The following is a 24378-nucleotide window of genomic DNA, read 5'->3' as shown; positions in this document are numbered from 1 at the left end:
GTGGCACAAATCTGATCCTCTTTCTGTGCTTGGGGTAGGACAGCAAAGTGAGCAGGGTGGCTGGAATGCAATGCTGGCAGGAGAGGGGCAGGAGATGAGAGTCCAGACCGTGTAGGGGCTTAGGAGCCATGGAAGGCGTTTCAATTTTACTGTTTATTTATTTAGGCTGTGTCAGGTCTTAGTTGCAGAATGAAGGACCTTTTTAGTTGCAACATGCAGACATAGTTGCAGCATGCATGTGGGATCTAGTTCCCTGACTAGGGATTGAAGCCGGGCCCCTTGCATTGGGAGCATGGAGTCTTACCCACTGGACCACCAGGGAAGTCCCTAAATTTTACTCTTAAAATCTGAATCTGGCAGCTAATAATATCTTATATTTGGTTTAATGTCTTAAATGTTCCATTGTGCCTTTGCCCCTTTCTTTTAACCTCGTTGTACCCCAGGGAGGTATCCTTATTGGACAGATGAAGAAGTAAAAACCCATAGGAATTTGGTAACAGGACTGAGATGGTGCCGCTGGTGAGTGGCAGAGCCGGGTTTCAGAGCCTGTGGGTCCTGACTCTCAACTTGTGCTTTTATACTGTGTCTCCTGCCTCCCTGCCTTATATGGTTCTTTGGTTTTGATTCTTTGAACACCAGAGATGGTGAAAGGGGCAATTAAGAGGAGGACTCGGGCTTCCCTGGTGGCGCAGTGGTTAAGAATTCGCCTGCCAATGCAGGAGACACGGGTTCGAGCCCTGGTCCGGGAATATCCCACGTGCTGCGGAACAACTAAGCCCGTGTGCCACAACTACTGAAGCCCGTGCGCCTAGAGCCCGTGCTCCCAACAAGAGAACCCACCACAATGAGAAGCCTGCACACCACAACCAAGAGTAGCCCCCACTTGCTGCAACCAGAGAAAAGCCCACGTGCAGCAACAAAGACCCAATGCAGCCAAAAATAAAAAATAAATAAAATTTAAAAAAAAAAAAAAAAGGAGGACTCTAGGCCTTCTTGGTCCTGTGTTAGGTATTCCATTTCTTTTTGGGGTTTAGGCACATGATACCTAGCAATTAAAGACTTGGCTAAGAGAATAAGGTAGCAATCTGAAGGCAGCCCATCTGATACTGGCGATCGTTTAGCTCAGGAAATGTTCTTGTGGTGATTTATACTTGGGATCTGGCCAGGTAAGTCTCGTGCATCTTAAAATCACCTTCTTTTAGATCCTGCTGACCAAAGTATAGACTTCCCAGAGCCTCAAGCTTTGGGAACCAAAAGGAAATTGGGTCTTAGTGAGCTCTGCAAGCATTACGGTCACATACTGCACAGCAGGGGAAAGCAGAAGGGACACCTCTCAGCACAAAGTATTAATTTTTGAATGTTTTCCTCTTCAGTCATATTTAATGTGTGAGATGTTTATGTAAAATGGATGAACTTAACAAAGAGATTAAGAAATTAAGCCTAGAAATACTGCTACACTTTTAAACATAACCTTTTCCTATGAAATATCTCCTTCAGCTAGAGATCAACTTGATGATGAAACAGTATCAGGCATAATAGCCACACATTCTTTGTGCTTGAGCTTTATGTTTTGAACTTTTATGTTAGGGGAACATTATTTACCTTTGCAAATACAAGAAGAATATCATAACTGGCATGGTAAGAATCACGTCTATTTTGACATTTTGTACAACACATCTACTGATTGGCAGAAGCAGACTCAATTTGGAAGCTCCCCGTGTGGTTAATAAAATTGACATTAACAACCTTATTTGACGTTTCAGTTGTGATGATTTTCTGTTCCTTCCTTTTATTTTTAGGGGATCATTGAAAACTTTTGTTCATACAGTCCATCTATTACAGAAGCAGACAGATCTAGGGTCCCTGCCTGTAGCCGATGTGCTGTATAGGTAAGTTGTCACTTTGGATCCTCACCCTCCTTCTACACAAGGGAGCCTTGTGCATAAAAGCTCTTTTAATAAGTAAATTGCTAAACTTTTTTTTAAATCAATTAATGACTCATTTTTAAATAAGTATGTTATTTTCATCTTAAGTAAGAATTTTGTTTCTTTCCTTCTTGGAAGGTGTTCCTAGAGCATGTTATTTTTCATTTTTTAATTTTTGTGGTAAAAAAAATGCAATAGCTTGTCATGAATTCTTATTGTAGGTTTCAAGATAATAAGATGTTAAGGTATAAAGAAAAAAGTGAAAGTCATAATCTCACTACTCAAAGATAACCACTCCTAATGTTGTGTGTGTTATATGTGTTTCCTAGTTCATACCCCTTTCTCTCCATCCCACCCCTTCTCTCTATCTCTCTCTCAGATATGTATACATGTAAAATATATGCATTTTACACACAGCTACAATTTTATTATAACATTTCCATAAGCACTACTTCGTAATTTTCTAATTTAAAAATATACGTATTGTTAATGTCTTTTCAGATGTATAGTATTTGTGTAGAACTATTTTAGTTTTCTGCTCTTTGAGATGTTAAGTAGACCTTTATCTTCTTGCTGAAATGGATAGTCTCGGTGTCTTTATGATTCTCTATCTCCCCTATTTAGGCTGTTGCTTTTGGAAGGGGGACCTGGATCCCCCTCCTGTTTGCTTGGTGGCAAACACATAGTATCATGGGGGTATGAAGACATGTTGCCTGCACCAGATAGCAACACTGGCTCCAGTTCTGAAAATAAAGGTAATGCAAGGGTTTTGGTCCTGTGATTGAAATTAAGATATGAAAAGAGTGGTTTTAGATAATTGTGGAAAACAATTTAGATATAACTCTGTATTCCTTTTAATTAAGAGCTCAAGGTTCCTATACAGGGTAATCATTGTCTGCTTTATCAGTAAAAGTATAAAAGCTGATACTCGGTGAGGTAAGAAAATGGATAGGTTTTACTATCTCAAGGGAAAAGGATCATCCGTACAGTCCTGCCAAGGAAGCATGAATTACTTAAATTCCTAGGTATTTGAATTTGGGCATGGGAGCCTTAAGTCCACGAATAGAGTATCAGGTCTTGTTGCCTGATGCTGTTTCTTTTAGTAACTTATTGTGTGTGTGTTGGTGAACCTCCTGTCCTACAAGCAAAAAAAAAAAAAAAGAGTGTTCAAAGGAGCATGAATTGTTAAGTATCCCCTTTAAATAAAGGAGACTAGATTAAAATGTTTTTACAGTTTTACAGGTATTACATATCTGTTTATTCTGTGATCTCAGTGAAAATGGCAGAAGGTCTCTGAAATGACCTGCAGTTAACTGACTTACCAGGTGAATTAGGCCTCTATTCGCTTGGTAGATGTACTGACCGGTGCCGTGGCACACAAAACCCATGAGGCCAGTAGGCTCTTCTTAGAGTCTGTGCATTGCTGCTCCCACCTACGGAGTTGCAGGCTTGCCAAGAGTCTGCCTTGCTTCCAAACCTGTTTGTTATTGTAATTGGTACTTGTGATTATAAGTGATAAAATAGGAATTTAAAAAACCCTAGGGAATTATTTACATTTAGAAATGGAAGGCTTTTAGGGCTTCCCTGGTGGTGCAGTGGTTAAGAATCCGCCTGCCAATGCAGGGGACATGGGTTCGAGCCCTGGTCTGGGAAGATCCCACGTGCCGCGGAGCAACTAAGCCCGTGTGCCACCAACTACTGAAGCCCGTGCGCCTAGAGCCCGTGCTCCGCAACAAGAGAAGCCACCGCAATGAGAAGCCCCGCACCACAATGAAGAGTAGCCCCCGCTCACCGCAACTAGAGAAAGCCTGTGTGCAGCAACGAAGACCCAACATAGCCAAAAAAAATTAAATAAATAAATAAATTTATTTTTTTTAAAAATGGAATGCTTTAGAATGATTCAACAAAGCCAATCTCTAAGAAATTGTATTCTCTAAGAAATTAGAGTGGGATTCAGAGTCTATTCTGCCCACCCCTTCTCACACTTTTGATGGGGACAGCTTTCCTAGGTAACTGTAAGGGAATGGGGTTCAGTGTAAGCAGTGGGCCATCCCCACACCTCTCATCCAGTGCCTGTGCCTTTTCACGGTCCACTGTTTCTTCCAGACAGTCATGTGAAAGTGGTGAGAGGAACAGAGGCAAGACTTCTGGATGTGAGTTACTATCTTCACTGACTCAACTAGAGTCAATAGGAGAAGCAAAAAGCCTCCAATGCCCAAGAAGTTCTTAAACATTATAGGTGGAAATTTATAAATTCATACAAAACCAAAACTCCTTTCTTTACTCTCTCCTTTTACTCCTTTTAGTATCTCCTTTGGAGTAATTTCTTACTGAGGATGATGGTATTAAGCTGATCTGTATGCTTTTCACTCTCTTGTACCTTTGGTTTTGCTCCTGGCTAGAGAATGTTTTTCTTATAAAAATTTAAAAAGTAGTCTTATTTAATTTTTAATATGTGGAAACATTGAACATACCCAGATGTTGAAAGCATACTACAGTAAACCCTGTATACCCATCACTCAGCTTCAACAAGTGTCAACTCTGGCCAATCTTGTTTTACTCTGTTACCTTGACTCTAACTCCTTGTCAGATCCATACTCAAAAGGCCTTGGCCTTAATCTAAAGAGTGATGAATAAATGTATATTTATAAGTTTTAAGTTAAAATAAAATGTTTAAGGAATGAAATTAATATTTTGAAAATGATTACCTACTTTTAACTGTTTTTTGAAGAACTAATAGGAACAAGTCTTGGTTATCTTGGATTAGTAGGCTGAATTTTTAAGATAACCACATACTGAGTACTAATTTGAGTGCTGTTACACTGGATTTCTTATAATATGGCAAATAGTAGAGAAACTCCACTTAAACATAGTAAGTGGATTGATTTTGAAAATAAAAACAAAGTTTTATTTGTAAGCTCTCTTATTAAGGTAAATTCTCTAGAATATGTTAGTAAACCATTTACTATCATTCAGAGAGATACTATTTGTTTTAAGCTTGGGGAAGATACCCCTGAGGGTAAACATACTTGCTCTTTTTAAATAGAAGTGATATTATACTTTTGTGCTGTGTCACTCCAGAAATTTAAAATTAGGATCTCTAGATGGAAAATCCACAAGGAGTAGATTTTAGTTCAATGTATATCATCAGTCTATCAACATAAAATCATTTGCCATTCATGGGGCCCTGGCTTTGTACCAGAGAGCAGTGTGGGTGTTTACCTATGTTGTCTCATTTAACCATCACAGTAACTCTTGAGGTACATATTATCTTCATCTTACAGATGAAGAAACTGAAGTTCAAAGAGGCCCAAGGTCAACTAATAAGTGCCCCAAACTCTTAAATCTCACACCTTTTTTATTACACAATCCTTAGCGAAAGTATTGTATGCTTAGTCATTTCAGATTGGAGTTAGGAATGTATTTTTGCTTTTCAAAAAAAGAAAAGGAAAAAAAATCTTTGGCAGAGACTGAACCAGGTTCTTCTGCTAATAACTATCTGACCTCTTTCCCTGATCTTGGTCTCTAATCCTACATTCATTTTGGAGTTTTGTTTTAGGTGTTCAAGCCATCTTTCCTGGAAGTCACGTTGAAGCACTTATTTTATTATTTTTATTTCTGGCAGTACTGTGCAGCTTGCAGGGATCTTAGTTCCCCGACCAGGGATCGAACCTGGGGACCGGCAGTGAGAGCACTGAGTCCTAACCCACTGGACTGCCAGGGAATTCCCAAGAAGCACTTATTTAAGAAATGGGAGATTATCTTTCATTCAGCCTCCTAATGGCTTTTTCATTTGAAAAAGCACGTTTATAATTTCATTAGAAAAAGCATGTATATAATTTACTTGTGAAAAAACGATTTCAGATGCTGACTTGGGACGCTGTGTCACGGCAGATGGTCTTTACCTGTATACTACTAACTCAGTTGGAAGAGGAGTAAGCAAATTGGGGTCTGGATTACATGGTACTCTCAGGTCAGTTGCATGGAACTTGCTGAATGATTTGGCTGGAACGTTTTCCTCATTACCTAAATCTGTGATGAAGACACCCGGGAGTGCGTGCTAACTCCCCGTAGACTGATGAGTGACTAAACAAGTCTGAATGACTGGTTTTCTCTTATTGTCACTTTCTTTCTCTGGTTCTGTTAATGCATTTCAGCTTTGTTTTGACTCTATAAAGAGTTTGGTAGCCCTAAAATCATTGTTTCTAGCTTCTAGCCAGAAATTCCTCTGTGATCAGAATTTTTATATTAATGACTTCTCTATGTTGATAAATGGGTATTTTTCGAGTTAAGTCTTTTTGTTCTTGGATTTGACATTGGATCAGTGGTGATTTTTTTTTTTTTCATTTGGGATATAAGATCTATGAATTGCTGCCAAAAGAAACCACAGTTTGAGATCCTTATGTATATTCAATTAGACCGTTTCCCCAACTTTTTCTCCTCTCCAATTTGTTGTGGGAAATTAATATTTGCCATAGTTTGTCAGTCTCAAAGTTAATATAATATGTTTATTCTCCGTCAGATGTTTTGCATACTTAGTTATTGAAAAGAAATTAGGAGGGAAATGTTGTTTTGTCTGTTGTAACTCATTGCAGGGTTTCAGACATGACCTGGTGACTTAGCCTGTATACCGTTTTTCCCCACAGAGGTTTTGTGTACTGCCGGAATGAGGAGCTGGAACCAGGATGGATTGCTTTTGGCAGTGGCAGTCTTCTCCACCGGCCTGTATCTTTTGACAATAAACCTCACTCTCTTTTCCAGGTCATTGACCAGAATACCCTTCAGGTAAACAGAACACCAAGGCTTTGTGTTTTATATTTTGGCGACGGTAAGGGAAGTTTGTGACATCATCAGAAGGAATAATAACACAGCTGATATAGTTTCCTGCCGGAGTGACATCCTTTTAACTGTCATCGTTTGGGCATTCTGTTTTTTCTCTAATGTCTTAAGTTTTCCCACATGATCTGAGTGAATGTGCTCTCTAAGAGTTACTAAGGCCAACAAACTTTTTTTAGGATTAAAAAAATTTTAGAGAGTCAAAGATGGTATAAATCCCAGCTTTTTTTTTTTAACTAGATCTATTTTGGGAAGGCATTATCTCCCTATTCAATTTGTTCTAAACAGCCTTTCTGTGGGAATGGGAGCTTTGAAATGAGTTTAGATAAAACCATTGTGCGCTTGGGATTGAGCTCATCCTTGGTGCTCTTAAAGCGCTCTGTTATGGCACTTGCTATATTATACTGAAATCGCCTGCTGTTGTGTCGAACTCCTCCCCAAGACCACACACACACCTTTAGGTCAGGACCCTGTCTTACTCATCTTTGTGTCCTTAGAATGTAGCACAACATTTGATTGATAATTGATAATAACAGTGTCTCTCTTTGCCAGGCTGTGGGTTTGGCAATTTACATACACTTCCTCTCCTTATCTGTGAGGTGTGACTACGGCAGTTTCATTTTACAGTTAAGGCACCTGAGGCTAGGCACGTTGTAAGCACTCAGTAAGTGTTTGTCCTTCAATGAAGGAGTGAGCTTAGAGAGGTTAAGTATCTTGCCACACAATAATGGCAGCATGAGAACTTGAACCCATCTGCTCTAGAGTTTGAGCTCTTTATGCTACAACTTTCTGCCTTTCAGCCAAAGTCAAACTGAACGATTAGAGTTACTATCTGTGGAGTGAGTGCCCTGAGAGTAGTCACATCCAGGACTTAAGTGGGATGTTACATCTTTTCTTGTCTGTCACTCAACTGTGCCTTTCCTGGAGAACAGTCTTGCTCACCTTTGCATCTGCAGAGCACATAGGAGGTGCTCAAAAATTGTTTGTTTTTTTTTAATTTTATTTATTTTATTTTTGGCTGTGTTGGGTTTTTGTTGCTGCACGCGGGCTTTCTCTAGCTGTGGCGAAGGGGAGCTACTCTTCCTTGCGGAGCACGGGCTTCTCATTGCAGTGGCTTCTCTCGTTGCGGAGCACGGGCTCTAGATGCGCAGGCTTCAGTAGTTGCAGCACGCGGGCTTGGTAGTTGTGGCTCACGGGCTCTAGAGCACAGGCTCAGTAGTTGTGGCGCGTGGGCTTAGTTGCTCCGCGGTATGTGGGATCTTCCTGGACCAGGGCTCGAACCTGTGTCCCCTGCACTGGCAGGCGGATTCTTAACCACTGCACCACAGTGGAAGCCCTCAAAAATTGTTAGATGAATAAAATAACAAATAGATGCCAAATTAACTTCATTTCTTATCAGTAATGCAGATAGATGAGAACATTGCCTGTTCTCATTTGAACAGGCAATTTGAAATAACCTGGGGACTTAAACAGATGTTAAATCTTGGAACGTGGTTTACATTTGAAGTAATGTCAGTATCCTCTGTGCTTTTGCAAAAACTTTGATGCCCAAGAAAGCAGTGTTCTCACTAACTAGATTGGTGCGTTGGAACAATTTGTGGGTAGCTTAAGCCATTCAGTAGCTGTCAACTTTCTAGATGTCTTGGCATTACAGATTGCAAAGTGTGGTTATAGCAACTAAATGACTTTTTTAACTTTTGAGGTAGCAAAAACAAGTCTGGAAAAAAGTTCATATGAAATGAGTTCAGGGGTCTAAAGTAACCTTAGGAAAACTAATGACCCACCCGAAGAGATGGAGTAACTGAAGGTCATTCTTACTGTCTCCTAAATACACCTGACCTTCTCTAATTATTTTTATTTGGGGATTTTCAGTCCTGTTTCTATTCTTGGATTTTTTTTTTTAAACCTAGTCAGCAGTTCTCTTGATTCTCATTTTCTCTTATTTTAAGTGCTTTTCTCTGGCAGTAAAAATTAGTATGTAATTGCACATTTAATATGAAATATGCAGAACTTATTCATTACACTGAAACTGAAAGATGTTTAGTATTAGAAACACATGCTTCATGTCTAATACAGAGAATGGGTGTTTGTCTTTTTCCTTCTGCTGGTCGTGGTGAATTTCAGTAAGCCCTCATGTGCAAAGTGAGGATCTGTGTGTACCTTCATCTCTTTACTCCTTCTCCCTCTTCTCTGCTTTCCCTTTTGTTTTTTTCTCACCTTTGCTTTTTTCCTTCCTTCCATAATTATTAATTTCTGAGTTAGACTCTGAATTAGGTGCTGGGAATATAAAGATGAATAAGATATAGTTCCTGTCCTTTAAATATACTTAAGCCTTAAATTTATATACTAAGGGAATTTCAGAAAGTACTGTTTCTCTAAAACTTTGTTTTTTTCTTTTTTTTAACATCTTTATTGGAGTATAATTGCTTTACAATGTTGTGTTAGTTTTTGCTGTATAACAAAGTGAATCAGCTATATGTATACATATATCCCCATATCCCCTAAAAAACTTTGTTTTTAATAAGTGTTTGATAAAACACACATGCATAGCAGATTCAAAGTGTTTAGTAATACTTTTTCCTATTAAAATGTAATGGGAATTAATCTCAGGAATCTTTTAATCTATTGCATGGCCCATTGTATGAACTCTTATATTTCTGTCATATAATTTTCATATATTATTCTTAGAGGTAAATGTCAGTTTTATTTTGACCAGGAGGCCTATTGAATTCTCTTCTTGGACTTAATGACATTAATGATGAACTGATAGAATCAGAATTTACATGTCACACTAATGAAGTTTTCCTCCCTTTCATGTTCAGGTGTGCCAGATGGTGCCAATGCCAGCCAATCACCTCCCTGTGGGCAGCACTATGAGCACCGTGCACCTTTCTTCAGATGGTACTTACTTCTATTGGATCTGGTCTCCTGCCAGTCTGAATGAGAAAACACCTAAGGGACATTCTGTCTTCATGGACATTTTTGAACTTGTGGTAAGTTTCAGTTTCTCATTTTATGTCTTTGCAGAGATATTTTTTACTTGCTTTCTTTTTATAATTGGTTTACAAGGACCTAAGAAACTTGGAGTACTTGTACAGTGTGTTCACTCTTGCCTCAAAATTGACTTCTCTCTTGGATGTCTTTGAAGATTTCTTTGTTTGGAGTTGTATGACACAAATAAAGGCAAGGTTTTTGAAGGTTAATCTAGCAACAGAGTGGAGATAAGGATAGTTAATGTATAGACAGTGGGCTTTTAAGTAGAAATGCTCATAAGCTTCTTGGAAATTTGGAACTAAATTGCACTAGCAAGATTGGGTCTACAGATGGATATTGGGAGTCCCCAAGAGAGATGACAGTTGATATTGTGAGAAGGCAGTCATTCATTCATTCATTAGATATTGGCTAAGTATCTACTGAGAACCAGGCATGGTGGTATCTAGGTGGTGGGAATACAGTGATGGGCAAGGGGGACAGGACCCTTGCTCAAATGGAGCTTGAATTTTGGCGGGTGGGTTGAGTTGTGGTGGTGGTGGAGAGATAAAACATTAACCATAAACAAGTGAACAGATACGTGGACAACATAATTTGAGGTAGTGAAGGAAAAGTAGTAGCTAACCAGATGAAGAAGTTGGGGAATAGGGAGGAAAGAACATGGTAGGAAAGGGAGACCACAAATGGAAAAGCTCTGTGGAGGGAGCGAGCATGTGTTTTATTGGAAAGGACAGCGGGCCAGAGTGGTTGAGTGCAGAGAGAAGAGCTTGGGGCAAAGAGAGACTGGAAACCATGATGGTCCAGATCTGCACTGTCTAATATAATAGCTAGTAGCCACATGTGGCTATTTAAATTAATCAGAATTAAATACAATTAAAACTTCAGTTGCTCAGTTGCATTAGCCACGTTTCAAGTCCTCAGTAGCCACATGTGGCAGGCTAGTGGCTACCATGTTGAACATCAAAGATAGAGAACATTTCCATCATTGAAGAAAGGTCTATTGGACAGCACTGGTCTAGATAATATTTGTAGAGACTTGTAAAGAAAAAATTGCCCCAAGCCAGGTCTGTGACAAAACCTTTTTATATAATGTAATTTACAACCTCCTTCTGGGAAGAAATTAGCATTCCTGAAGGAAAAAAAAAAACACTGAAGCAATTTCTGATAAACTTTAATGGGGTTAAAACTTGTTCTGGGAAAGAAGTCATCCATCCTGCCAGTTAACTGTCAGTCTAGTAACCTTTAACTGTACATTCTTTTTTTTTTTCTATCTAGTTTCTCAGTATTCTCAAATCATTATCTTTTCTTATAAAATGTCTTAGCCAGAGTGAGTCTTTGAATTGATCTGCTAGAGATTGTACTACTAGAAGATGCGTTCATAATTAAATTGTTAGAAATGCCTTTTTTAAAAAGTTGTTTTTAAACAGACCTAACGAGCTAGTTAAAAGATTTAGGTCTTTGTCCTAAGAATAATGGGAAAACATCAAAGAATTCCCCTTTCCCTTATATGCTTTTGTTAAATTAAAAAATATCTATATCAAAGAAAAACATGTACATGGATTAAAACTTGAGGTAGCACATCTAGGCTCATAATGAAAAGTGAGAGTCTCTTGCCCCATCCCTAGCATGTTCCTTATAGACAGTTACTTTAATGGTGTCAGCTTTTCCTTCTTCTGGTGGCTGCTTTCATATTTCTAAGTAAAAGGCTTATATTGCTGTTTCTTGGTTTACTAACCCTATATATATTGTGTGTGTGTGTGTGTGTGTGTGTTTTGTTTTTTTTGTTTTTTGCTGTGATAGATGAGCATTTGGCTCAGTTCATCCCCTTTCTTTCCTCCTTCTTCCTAATGTATTTATTTCATTCATTTTAATTCCTCTTTGGAGGAGAATATCTTTGTAACTTATAGTTAACCTTTTATTACTTGTTCCTCAGCTCTAGGTAGTAGTAGTGTCCCTTCCTGCACGAACCCGTGTCCCCTGCATCGGCAGGTGGACTCTCAACCACTGCACCACCAGGGAAGCCGTATTCTTCTTTTTAAAGTATGATGATGGCATTGTGATTATATAAGAAAATGTCCATATTTTTAGAGATGTGTAGTGAAGTATTCAGAAGTGGAATTACATGATGTCTAGGACATGCTTTATTTATTTTTAAAAATTTTTACTGGAGTATAGTAGATTTACAGTGTTGTGTTAGTTTCAGGTGTACAGCAAAGTGAATCAGTTATACATATAAATATATCCACTCCTTTTTAGATTCTTTTCGCATGTAGGCCATTACAGAGTATTGAGTAGAGTTCCCTGTGCTCTACAGTAGATCCTTATTAGTTATCTATTTTATATATAGTAGTGTGTATATGTCAGTCCCAAGTCTGGGATATGCTTTAAAATGCTTGAGCAAAAATAGATGGGTGGGTTAAACAGATTTGGCCGTATCTGGTTAAATTTGGCCGTATCTGGTTGAATCTGGATGATGGATATATGGAGGTTCACTATACTATTCACTATTTTTGCATTTTTGAAATTTTTCATCATAAGATAAAAAATTCTTAAGCATCACCGGCCACTAGTTTAGCAGCTTCTAAAATGCTGACTTGGGGGACTTGGTGGTCCAGTGGTTAAGACTTAGCCTTTCAGTGCAGGGGGTGCGGGTTCAATCCCTGGTCAGGGAGCTAAGATCCCACATGCCCTGTGGCCACAAAACCAAAAACATAAAACAGAAGCAATGTTGTAACAAATTCCGTAAAGACTTTAAAAAAATGGCCCACATCAAAAGTATATTTAAAAAATAAAATAAAATGCTGACTTGGGAAGGTAAACATAGATATCTATCTGGCTTTCTGCCTATGGTACTTTCACAGAAGGGAACACTGTGTAGCCATTAAAAAGCATGGGGCAGATCTGCATCTATTGAAGTAGATTAATTTCCAAGTTATATTGTTTAGTACAAAAAGCTAGGTTCAGAGCACTGTGTATAATCACTACCTGCTGTATGATAAAAGTTGTGGCTGGCGGGGAGGCGTGGATTCTCTCTGGAATTGTCCTTCTCCTATGATAACAGCTCTCCTCTCTCAGTGAATCACTCACCACAGCGTACAAATACATGAGAGGATATCCAGCCTTGAAAAATCAAAACCAACTCCCTTGACCCACACCCGCCTCCACTCCCCTATTCTTTGGCTCCCATTTACAGCAATATGCTTAAAAGAGTTTATTTTTACTGTTCTGTGTTCTTTCCTCCCATTCTCTCTTGAACCTGCTCCAATCAGTTTTGTATCCTCATCACACCACCAAAACAGCTCTTCCCGAGTTCATCAGGGACTTCCACAGTAGTCAATTCAAGGGCAACTCAGTTTTCTTTTTACTCGACCTTTTAGCAGTATTTAACGTGGCTTCACCCCCTCTGCCATTCTTGAAAAGGTTTTCACTTGGACTTTGGGACACCCATAGGACTTCTCCTGTCACTGGTTGTTCCTGCCCAGCCTGTCTTCCCTACCTCTCAACAGTCACGGGCACCAGGACCTATTTCCAGGACCCTTTCTCTCTATCTGCTCTTACTCCCTTGTTGATCTCATCCTATCTTGTAGCTTGAAACACATCTCTATACAGATAATGCTCAAATTTGCTCCTCAGCCAAAACCTGTCCCTGAAGCTCTAGATGCGTATTGATGTGGATGGGTGTTTGTATATGCACAGAATATGAGACTTTTCCGGTTGGAAGTCTGATAGTTCCCTCATGCTAGACATGCCCTCTACCAAACTCATGATTTTACTCCAGACCTGCTTCTCCTGCAGGCTTTCCCATTTCAGTTCATGGCATCTGTGTCCTTTCAGTGCTGGCCAAAGACCTTGGTGTCCCTCTCTATTCCTCTTTCTTTCCTTCCCAAATTCCATGTCCAGTCATCATATGCTGTCTGCTTTACCTTCAGAGTGTCTCCCAAATCCCATTCACCTCTGTAAAGGTACTGTGTGATTTGGGCCCCCTCTCGCCCCACTCTAGCCACACCTGGTCTCCTTGCTGACATACAAACACACTGAATGTGCTCCCCCCTCTGGACCTTTGTGCTGGGCTGTCATCGCACAGGTAACCAGATGGCTTGTTCTCACTTATTTTAGGTCTCTGCTCAAATATCACCTTATCAGAAAGACCTTTCTGACAATTCTTTATAAATTATTTTATGTAAAATATAATCCTGTCCCTCCTTATCCCTTTTACCTTGCTTTTTCTTTGTGGCTCTTATTACTGCCAGTTTATTTGCTTATTTATTGACTGTCTCCCTTGCCTAGAATGTCAGCTCCAGGGCAGGGATTTTGTTCTCTTTTATTGACTGCTGTGTCCCCAGCACCTAGAACAATGTGCCTGGCACACAATAGGTGATTACTAGATACTTGTTGAATGAGTGGAAGCATCACAAGAAACTGGAAACATTAGTTGCGTCTGAGGAGGGAACGTAGTGGGGAAGGCATTGCTTTCCACCGTTCATCTTTCTATGTGTTTTAAAAGTTTAAAAAGGGGCTATAAAAAGTTAAATTTTGGGGACTTCCCTGGCAGTCCAGTGGTTAAGACTTCGGCTTCCAATGCAGGGGATCTGGGTTCGATCCCTGGTCGGCGAGCTAAGATCCTACATGCCTTCGTGACCAAAAAACCAAAACATAAAACAGAAGCAATATTGTAACGAATTCAATAAAGACTTTAAAAAAATTAAATTTTTATAAAGTTTTATAAATTTTTATAAGAAGGAGAACTTGGTTATTAACAGTATTGAATTCTGTTCAGAAGTCAAGATTGAGCCTGAAAGAGGTCTTTTGAATGGAGAATATGGAGGCTATTGGTGGTAGCCTTAGCAAGAGCTGTTGGGGAGGGTAAGGGGTGGAAGCCAGATGGAGCTGGCTGAGAAGTGAGGTGGAAAAGATGGTGGTGAAGAATAGATAATTCTCTCCAGACGTTTGCAATGAAAAAAGGAGAGAAATCAGCGGGGAGGTAGTGGAGTAGACTGTGGGGACATGGAAGTATTTTTAACTTTGCTTTTTAAACCTTAAATTATTATGATTATTTCTTTTACGTTTTTATTGGAGTATAATTGCTTTACAATGGTGTGTTAGTTTCTGCTTTATAACAAAGTGAATCAGTTATACATATACATATGTTCCCATATCTCTTCCCTCTTGAGTCTCCCTCCCTCCCACCCTCCCTATCCCGCCCCTCCAGGTGGTCACAAAGCACCAAGCTGATCTCCCTGTGCTATGCGGCTGCTTCCCACTAGCTCTCTACCTTACATTTGGTAGTGTATATATGTCCATGCCTCTCTCTCGCTTTGTCACAGCTCACCCTTCCCCCTCCCCATATCCTCAAGTCCATTCTCTAGTAGGTCTGTGTCTTTATTCCTGTCTTACCCCTAGGATCTTTGTGACATTTTTTTTTCTTAAATTCCATACATATGTGTTAGCATATGGTATTTGTCTTTCTCTTTCTGACTTACTTCACTCTGTATGACAGACTCTAGGTCTATCCACCTCATTACAAATAGCTCAATTTCATTTCTTTTTATGGCTGAGTAATATTCCATTGTATATATGTGCCACATCTTCTTTATCCATTCAGTGGATGATGGACACTTAGGTTGTTTCCATCTCCGGGCTATTGTAAATAGAGCTGCAATGAACATTTTGGTACATGACTCTTTTTGAATTATGGTTTTCTCAGGGTATATGCCCAGTAGTGGGATTGCTGGGTCATATGGTAGTTCTATTTGTAGTTTTTTAAGGAACCTCCATACTGTTCTCCATAGTGGCTGTACCAATTCACATTCCCACCAGCAGTGCAAGAGTGTTCCCTTTTCTCCACACCGTCTCCAGCATTTATTGCTTCTAGAGTTTTTGATGATGGCCATTCTGACTGGTGTGAGATGATATCTCATTGTAGTTTTGATTTTCATTTCTCTAATGATTAATGATGTTGAGCATTCTTTCATGTGTTTGTTGGCAGTCTATATATCTTCTTTGGAGAAATGTCTATTTAGGTCTTCTGCCCATTTTTGGATTGGGTTGTTTGTTTTTTTCTAATTGAGCTGCATGAGCTGCTTATAAATTTTGGAGATTAATCCTTTGTCAGTTTCTTCATTTGCAAATATTTTCTCCCATTCTGAGGGTTGTCTTTTGGTCTTGTTTATGGTTTCCTTTGCTGTGCAAAAGCTTTGAAGTTTCATTAGGTCCCATTTGTTTGTTTTTGTTTTTATTTCCATTTCTCTAGGAGGTGTGTCAAAAAGGATCTTGCTGTGATTTATGTCATAGAGTGTTCATGTGTTCATAGAGGTCCATCTCCCCCTTCACCTGATGGGTTTATTATTTCCTTTAAATTATGATCTGGCTGACTGAGATGCCCTTCATTCATCCTTCCTGTGTTAATCCAGTGCCTTGTCTGGGTAGCAGGGTAATAAGCCTTTGTTTTCAAGGTGCTTACATTAGAGCGTGGGGAATGAGTAAGAAAGGAAACAATAAGAACAAAATAATTTCAGCAAGTGATAAATGCTGGGGAGAAAATAAAACAGGATAATGCGATAGAGAGTGAGGGGGCATGGAAGTGGGGAGCCGCTCTAGTTTGCCTGGCAGATAGGGCCATTCTGAGGAAGGACATTTGAGACGAGAATGATGAGAAGCAGCCATCCATCCTGCCAGGGAGGGCAACCAACCATCCCCGTTGGCCTGGGCCTGAGAGATTTCTTGGGACATGGGACTTTCAGTGCTAAAACCAGGACAGTCTCGGGCAAACCAGAACTAGTCCAGTCCAGGAAGAGGGATCAGCAACTACAGGCCTAGCGTACAGGCATTTTGGAGGGGCGACAGAAGGCAGTGCGGCTGAAAGTGTGGTGAGAAAGGGGGAGCAGAGGCAGACCAGCCAGGGAGGTCAGTGGATGTTGGACCCTGTGGACCTTACCAGTAGGTTGGATTTTATTATAAGTGTGTTGGGAAGCTGCTGCAGGGTTTCAAACAGGGAAGGAGATGGTTTTATTTACATTTGTAAATAAATCATTGGCTGGTGTGTGGAGAGTAAAGCATATGGGGCCAAAGTGGAAATGGGGAGACCAGTTGAGAGGCTGGATGGTCATCGGGCTTGAGGTGCTTGGGCCAGGAAGGGAGCCAGAGGGAAGCTTCTCATCGTTACTAACTCTGTGCTGCTTCTTACTCCTCCCAGGCTCTTCCCCTCCTTTCTAAATCAGTAGTAGCTTTTTCATCCCAAAGAGCTTCTTAGCTAAGGACAGAGGTTCCCAGATTTACCACTTGGGCACCAAAGCCCAATCCTCCTTGCTTCTCACAGGCGCTTTATCAGGTTTTCTTTTCAGTATTTTCGAAGTACTTGAACACAATGATACGATTTTTTTTCTTAAGCTATCTGCTGTCTTTCTCATAGGGCTAGTCTGGGTAATGCTTCTGAATGCCAAGTGATTGCTTTTTATCTGGATGCCTTTGAAGGGTCATATTTAGAGTCGTGCAACATAACTAGAGCTATACTTGGTAAAGGGTAATCTAGCTGGGGTGTGTGTGTGTGTAAAATGACGTGGTAAGATGTGGACGTGTTAAATTTTAGGCGACAGAAGGCTGCTCCAGTCGAAATGCTGGGGAGTGGGAGGCAGTTGGAGAAGCGGCACTAGATCTCAGTAGCAAGGCTGGGTCTGTATATAGAAACGTGGGAGCCACCTCGGAGAGCTGGTATTGGATTTGGGCCAGGGCACCGATTTGTTTACTCAGCAAAGCTTCAAGTATTTACTGCGTGCCTCTGAGTGCTAGAAATGTTATGGTGAACAAGGCAGGCAGGATCCCGGCTCTCAGGGAGCCAATATTCAGTTGGGGCGGGGAAGGTAGAAGGTCAAACAATCAATGAATTAATGAGTAAAATAATTTCAGAGAATGGTAAATGCTGTGCAGATAAAACTGGGTGATGTGCTCTGGCTTGTGGGGGGTGGGTGGGTGGATGGAGGAGATTCCTCTTTAGATTGGTAATCATAGGAGGCCTCTTTGAGGCAGTGACATTTTACCTGAGACCCGAATGATGGGAAGGAACCAGCCACACATAGGAGGATCTAGGGACAGAGTGTTTCAGGCAGAGGTCTTAGACACCAGAGGCTGGGTCTAACTCTAAGCAAACTCCCATTTAGGTAAGTGGAGATGGGAACCAGCAAATAAGAGGAGAACAAGGAGGGCAGGAACTATCTTGGCTTTGCTCATTAGAAGAGTCCCTTACACATAGGTAAGTGTTCATGTTAAAAAGAAACAAACTGGGATTGTGTTCTACCACTGAGACTGAGGAAGGACAACCTTAAGAGTTCTGGCAACTGTGGCACAACCTACACGGAAGTCAAGAAAAAGGTTGATTTTGGTTCTAGGTTACTCTCGGCCCATCAAGAATGTCCACTTGTTAGAGGGAGCTGAGTTAAGTAGCTGCAAAGTGTTAAAAAGCAGAGGGGAGGAAATAGAAACAGCATTTCGAACTCTCTAAGAAACTCATTCCCTTACCATTTGTGAATGTCTTGTAAAAGCCTCCCCCCACCAGGTCCAGCCCTTCCGGGAACCTCGCCTGGCTGTGCTCCTCAATTTGCTCTCTTTCTCTTGCCTCTTCTCTGCTACCACCCTTTCACTTTGTACTTCTTTTTTGTTTTTTTATTTGCTTCTGGAAGCCTTGCCGCTTTATACTCCTGTTCTCTCTTATCTCTAGTCTTGCCCACCTTCGCTAGTGGCATCTGTTTCTGAGACTGCAGCCAGATCCAGGAGCCTGGGTCTGGAGGGGGCAGTGGGTACAGAGGCTGCATGAGATACATTTGGGACATTTGATAGTGAGTGGGAGTGGAGAAGAGGGATGGTATTGCAATGGGCCACCAAGGTTTTGTTTAAGATCCCGGAGGCCTGTGAATACCTGACACCAGGAAATCAGAGAGGGAGACCTTGAGCGTGAAGGGGCAGATGGGAGATAACTGAGGGAGCAGTTAGAGAGGAGGCAGAGTGCTTCTTCCTTAAATAACATGAGGTGAAGTGCTTCTTCCTCTGGATTAAGAGGAAAGGAATAGGGCTTCCCTGGTGGTGCAGTGGTTGAGAGTCCGCCTGGTGATGCAGGGGACACCGGTTCATGCCCCGGTCCGGGAAGATCCCACATGCCGTGGAGCTGCTGGGCCCGTGAGCCATGGCCGCTGGGCCTGTGCGTCCGGAGCCTGTGCTCCGCAACGGGAGAGGCCACAACAGTGGGAGGCCCGCGTACCGCAAAAACAAAAAAGAGGAAAGGAATAAATGAGGCTGGATACAAAGATTCTTGAGTGGGAAGAGAGATGAGTGGGAGCAGCTTACAGTAAGTGGTCTGGATCTTTTTAGCAATAAAGAAAGCCAGGTGGTCTGCTTAAAGCCAAGCTCAAAATTTGGTGAAGGAATTTTGGAATCACCACTCCAGAGATTTTTCTGGGGAATAATCAAGTGATGAAGGAAGAACTGCCAAGTACCAGCAAGGATCCAGTTGAAGCTGGCGTATATTTTTAGCAGACAAAGTCTGCCTTTCTCCACGATTGCTCTGCCAATACCCAAGCAGCTGGGGCTAGTGTTGACTGCTGTTAATACAGAGTTTGGATTTTAGCCAATTATATTTCAAGAAGACATTATCCTCATAGTTGTACTTAGTGGTAAATCAAGATCTGATTGACTTGTTTTCCTCTCATCTTACTTGTACCTGTCAGAAGTTTGTAATTAGTGAGAGCTGCCTGTGGAATTCAATATAAGGAATTTTAATCAACAGCCTTCCATAGAACCTATTAAACTTAGCTCATTACTTTTAAAATCTGGGCTATTATGAAAAATGAAAGCTCTCAAACTTCTCGTAGCCTTCCTTTTGTTCTCAGTTTCTGTAGAGCAGTTAGGTTTTGAGGTATACACCTACTCAGGTACAATTTTGGGAAATGTTTTTGAGTAACCAGATGACAATAATACACTTCTCAAGTAGAAATTTGCTAAATGAATGGAAACAGATATCATTTAAGGACCTCTTTTTCTTTAAATATTAGGTTGAAAATGGTGTATTTGTAGCCAACCCGCTTCAGGAACGCACAATTCTAATGAGAAAAGAGGGCGAATCTGCAAAAAGCATTAATGAGATGCTTCTGAGCAGACTTTCACGCTACCGAGCCTCGCCATCCGCAACGCTGGCTGCCCTTACCGGCTCCACCATCTCCAACACCCTGAAAGAGGACCAGGCAGGTAGGCTGCCCTTCGCTTTTTCAGCTATATATATTTTTAAGACCTTATTTTTTAGAACAGTTTTAGGTTCGTAGCAAAAGTAAAGGAAGGTGCAGATTTCTCGTCTACCTCCTGCCCCCACACATGCACAGCCTCCCTTATTATCAACATCCCCACCAGAGTGGTCCGTTTGTTACAACTGATGAACCCACCCTGACACATCATAATCACCCAGAGTCCATAGTTCACCTTAGGGTTCACTCTTGGTCTTGTACATTCTGTGGGTTTGGACAAATGCATAATGACATGTGTGCATTATTATGGCATCATATATAGTGCTTTTATTGCCTTAAAAATCCTCTGTGCTCTACCTGTTCATCCCTCCCCACCCCCCAAGCCCTGGCCACCACTGATCTTTTTATTGTCTTCATAGTTTTGCCTTTTCCAGAATGTCATGTAATTGGATTTATACAGAATGTAGCCTTTCATATTGGCTTCTCTCACTTAGTAATATGCCTTTAAGATTCCTCCATGCCTTTTCATGGCTTGGTACATTCAGCTTGTGATTAGTGCATGCTGCCTGTGGAATTCAGGCAATACTTGTTATTGAGCATTTACAGTGTGCCGTACAAAGCACTTTGCTTTACGTAGTTCACCGTTTTTAATGTCCTTCCAGTCACTTTTCATTTTTTTTAATTCCAAGCTAATACATACTGTTGGCTGTGGACATGAATTAGCATGAATCTGTAATAATTCAAAGCAGCTCTGTGTTTAATGGTAAATACCTTATCATTACTGTTAGTATAAACTGTTTTCACATTTAGCATCTGCTTCATGAATGTAAAAAACTCATTTAGCATCATCTTCACTAAATACATTCTTTTTTTTTAACATCTTTATTGGAATGTAATTGTTTTACAATGTTGTGTTAGTTTCTGCTGTGTAACAAAGTGAGTCAGCTATATGTATACATATATCCCCATATCCCCTCCCTCTTGCATCTCCCTCCCACCCTCCCTATCCCACCCCTCTAGGTGGTCACAAAACACCGAACTGATCTCCCTGTGCTATGCAGCTGCTTCCCACTAGCTATCTATTTTACGTTTGGTAGTGTATATATGTCAATGCCACTCTCACACTTTGTCCCAGCTTACCCTCCCCCCCCCGTGTCCTTAAGTCCATTCTCTACATCTGCGTCTTTATTCCTGTCCTGCCCCTAGGTTCATCAGAACCATTTTTTTTTGACTCCATATATATGTGTTAGCATACGGTATTTGTTTTTCTCTTTCTGACTTACTTCACTCTGTATGACAGACTCTAGGTCCACCCACCTCACTACAAATAGTTCAATTTTATTTCTTTTTATGGCCAAGTAATATTCCATTGTATATATGTGCCACATCTTCTTTATCCATTCATCTGTTGCTGGACACTTAGGTTGCTTCCACGTCCTGGCTATTGTAAATAGTGCTGCAATGAATATTGTGGTACATGATTCTTTTTGAATTATGGTTTTCGCAGGGTATATGCCCAGTAGCGGGATTGCTGGGTCATATGGTAGTTCTATTTTTAGTTTTTCTAAATACATTCTTGACCAAGAAAATGAGAGGCAAACCTTCCACAACAGAGGTTGCTTTTTCTGGAATTTGGCATTTAGTGTTTACACTTTAATATTTGAAAATAGTTACAGAGTTTGAAAGTGAAAACAATATAAAAGGTATATGCAGAGAAATCTTACTCCCGTGTCCTTGTATATTCAGTATTTGCCCCACCCTACCCCCTATAGGTAGCTCTATTTATTAGTTTTTGTTTATCCTGTCAGAGTTTTTTTATGCAAAGAGAAATTAAATTAATTTAGAAAGACAAATTTATGTATTTTTATTGTCCTTCTTTTCTCAATAAAAGGTAGCCTTCTAAACACACTGTTCTGTACTTTTAAAGCAGGAATTCTTCATGGGGATAAGCCTTTCAGAGGTTCATAAATATGCTCTCCCAAAGTTTTAAATAACATATGTATCATCATAATTTTTATCAGATGTTCAAGGCCATTTATGACCCCCCCAAAGTCAAGAACCATTATTCTTGAGGAGTTTTCATATTACATACCAACTACATGAATTTATAACAAATCATGACCTGTAGTAAAAGATCAGGCTAGAGAAAGAGCCATGTATAGAAAAATGAATCTGAATTAATATATGTTTAATGAATTTAATGCAGTTTTATGCTTTAATCCTTTTATATATTGAAATGTTAGGAAGAGAAAATATTTGTGATTAATTCATTGTGAGACTATCAAATTTTAAATACTTATTAGTCCGTATTAGAATTTAAGGATAGTATGTTACTTCCACAGGTCTCCATTGTATCAAATGTAAGTAGGGAATTTATTAATAGTTGTTATAACTTGGGTATGTGGATAATTTGAATTATAGGAAATAGTTTGTAGAGGACAGTCCTATTACCTAAATGAACATTTTCCTGACAAGCTGAAGGCTTGATCTGGGTTTGTCCCTTGGGAGAAAATTGAATACTAGCCTGCACAATAGAAATACTAAAAGGATGTTTGTTACATAAGAAAACATGGGTGATATCAGAAAGTGGACTCAGAAGGCAAGGGTATATTTAGAATCCTGTGAAAACTGGTATCCGTAACTCTAAACATGTGATTTCACTCATACTTTTATGCACATTCTCTATGTATTCATTTAACCTGAGGTTGCTACATAAAAATTCACCAGTTATAGGCTAAGTGAACTTTTGACAATTAATTCAACATTCAGCGGGTCTAGGATTTTTAATTCTGTGATAAACTAATACCTATTACCATGTTAATAAGAGTATGTATATTAAAAACATCTTGGTGAAAACCACGATTGTGTGGTTATGCTCTTTGTGTGGTTATGCTCACAAAGTTGCTAGTTTTTCAGTCGTTGCCCCTTTTGGGTTTCTTACTTATGGAAATTTATGCTACTGGATTTATGTCCTAAATGAAAAATATACTTGTTGGCGGCTTGGAAGTTTAAAAAATGGAGCTTTTTAGAACCACAGGCATTCAAAGCAAATGACAGATTCGGTTTCACTTGTCTAATTTTTCTAATCTAAACCATCTAAAGATAATTTTATGTCTATGTAGGCAGTCATATTTTATACCTTGACAGCTTCCTAGGTAAAGCACTCTTTCTGTTGCCATCGTCAATCTTCACTGGACTAATATATAGAAAATGTTAAATTCACCCTACATTTTCAGATCTGCCAGTGAGTAAGGGAAATTAAAGTACATTTTATACCTCTTGATTAGATACAATAATTATTTTCCTAATGATAGTTTATGTCACTGACCCTAAAAAAAAGAAAATACATCATGGGTTATAAATTCTGTGGACATAAAGTTATTTTGTGATAGACATTGTGAAAGCTTTTATTAACTAGTTATGGGTTGAAATTTCTAGTAGATTCCATGTTCAGAGCTGTTTATAATAAATTTAATATCACAAACCTGTTAATAATTTGTTCTATATAAAATGAAAAGATCTCTACTGGAGCACAGTTTCCTAGGGGGAAACATAAACAGTAGGATTCTTCTTTTATTTTGAGATTTAGTCCATGTGAGGGTTCATTCTTTTGAAAGATCTTTATGTTATTTATTTATTTATTTATTTTAACATCTTTATTGGAGTATAATTGCTCTACAATGGTGTGTTAGTTTCTACGTTATAACAAAGTGAATCAGCCATACATATACATATATCCCCATATCTCTTCCTTCTTGCGTCTCCCTCCCACCCCTCTAGGTGGTCACAAAGCACCGAGCTGATCTCCCTGTGCTATGTGCTGCTTCCCACTAGCTATCGATTTTACGCTTGGTGGTGTATATATGTCCATACCACTCTCTCACTTTGTTCCAGCTTACCCTTCCACCTCCCCATGTCCTCAAGTCCATTGAAAGATTTTTAAAAGACATAAGGACATATTGAGTACTGGGAACACCTTTGAGAAATGTTCAGGTCATGTAACCAGGAGGCTTGGGACCAGGCTGTGGAGACAGAAGATCATTATTTTGCCCTTAGCTTATTATTTCTTGCTCTGTATTTTGAGTCTGAGTGTATTATTGTTAGAATTGGGGGCCCCTTTGTTATACTCTAATTTGGCTTGGTAGTCAAATTAATCTGTGTGTCAACTATTTCTGCTCACCATTTTCATTCCTTTTTACCAGCAAATACTAGCTGTGGCCTTCCTCTAAAAATGCTTCGGAAGACGCCCATTTACACCTGTGGTACATACTTGGTGATGCTGGTCCCACCTCCAGGGGGATCAGGCAGCTCTGCTACCCGGTCTCTTTTTGGTGGAACAAGTGGTTTGTCATCTTTAAAAAGTAAGTGAACTTTATTTGTGGCTCTTTTCCCAATTTGTCCCT

At 39.9% G+C, this 24378-nt stretch overlaps 1 protein-coding gene across 8 annotated transcripts in view; it reads left to right on the top strand.

Annotated features, from left to right (window-relative positions):
• Positions 1 to 24378, top strand: part of HECTD4 (HECT domain E3 ubiquitin protein ligase 4) — a 190727-nt gene that overhangs the window by 51972 nt on the left and 114377 nt on the right. For 7 of the 8 annotated variants that reach the window (XM_027124619.1, XM_027124618.1, XM_027124622.1 and 4 more), the window contains 7 exons: positions 1800 to 1889; positions 2550 to 2680; positions 5790 to 5898; positions 6572 to 6710; positions 9584 to 9754; positions 19790 to 19982; positions 24178 to 24336. In XM_027124619.1, the coding sequence (XP_026980420.1) occupies positions 1800 to 1889; positions 2550 to 2680; positions 5790 to 5898; positions 6572 to 6710; positions 9584 to 9754; positions 19790 to 19982; positions 24178 to 24336 (992 nt within the window). Of the gene's footprint in view, positions 1 to 1799; positions 1890 to 2549; positions 2681 to 5789; positions 5899 to 6571; positions 6711 to 9583; positions 9755 to 19789; positions 19983 to 24177; positions 24337 to 24378 lie in introns of those variants that run through there. The other variant, XM_027124624.1, reaches the window with a different exon arrangement.

The sequence above is a fragment of the Aethalodelphis obliquidens genome, unplaced genomic scaffold (genome assembly GCF_003676395.1).
Source record: "Aethalodelphis obliquidens isolate GAN/ISIS:26980383/991018 unplaced genomic scaffold, ASM367639v1 scaffold28, whole genome shotgun sequence".
Taxonomy (NCBI): domain Eukaryota; kingdom Metazoa; phylum Chordata; class Mammalia; order Artiodactyla; family Delphinidae; genus Aethalodelphis; species Aethalodelphis obliquidens.
This window is presented reverse-complemented; position numbering and strand designations above follow the sequence as displayed.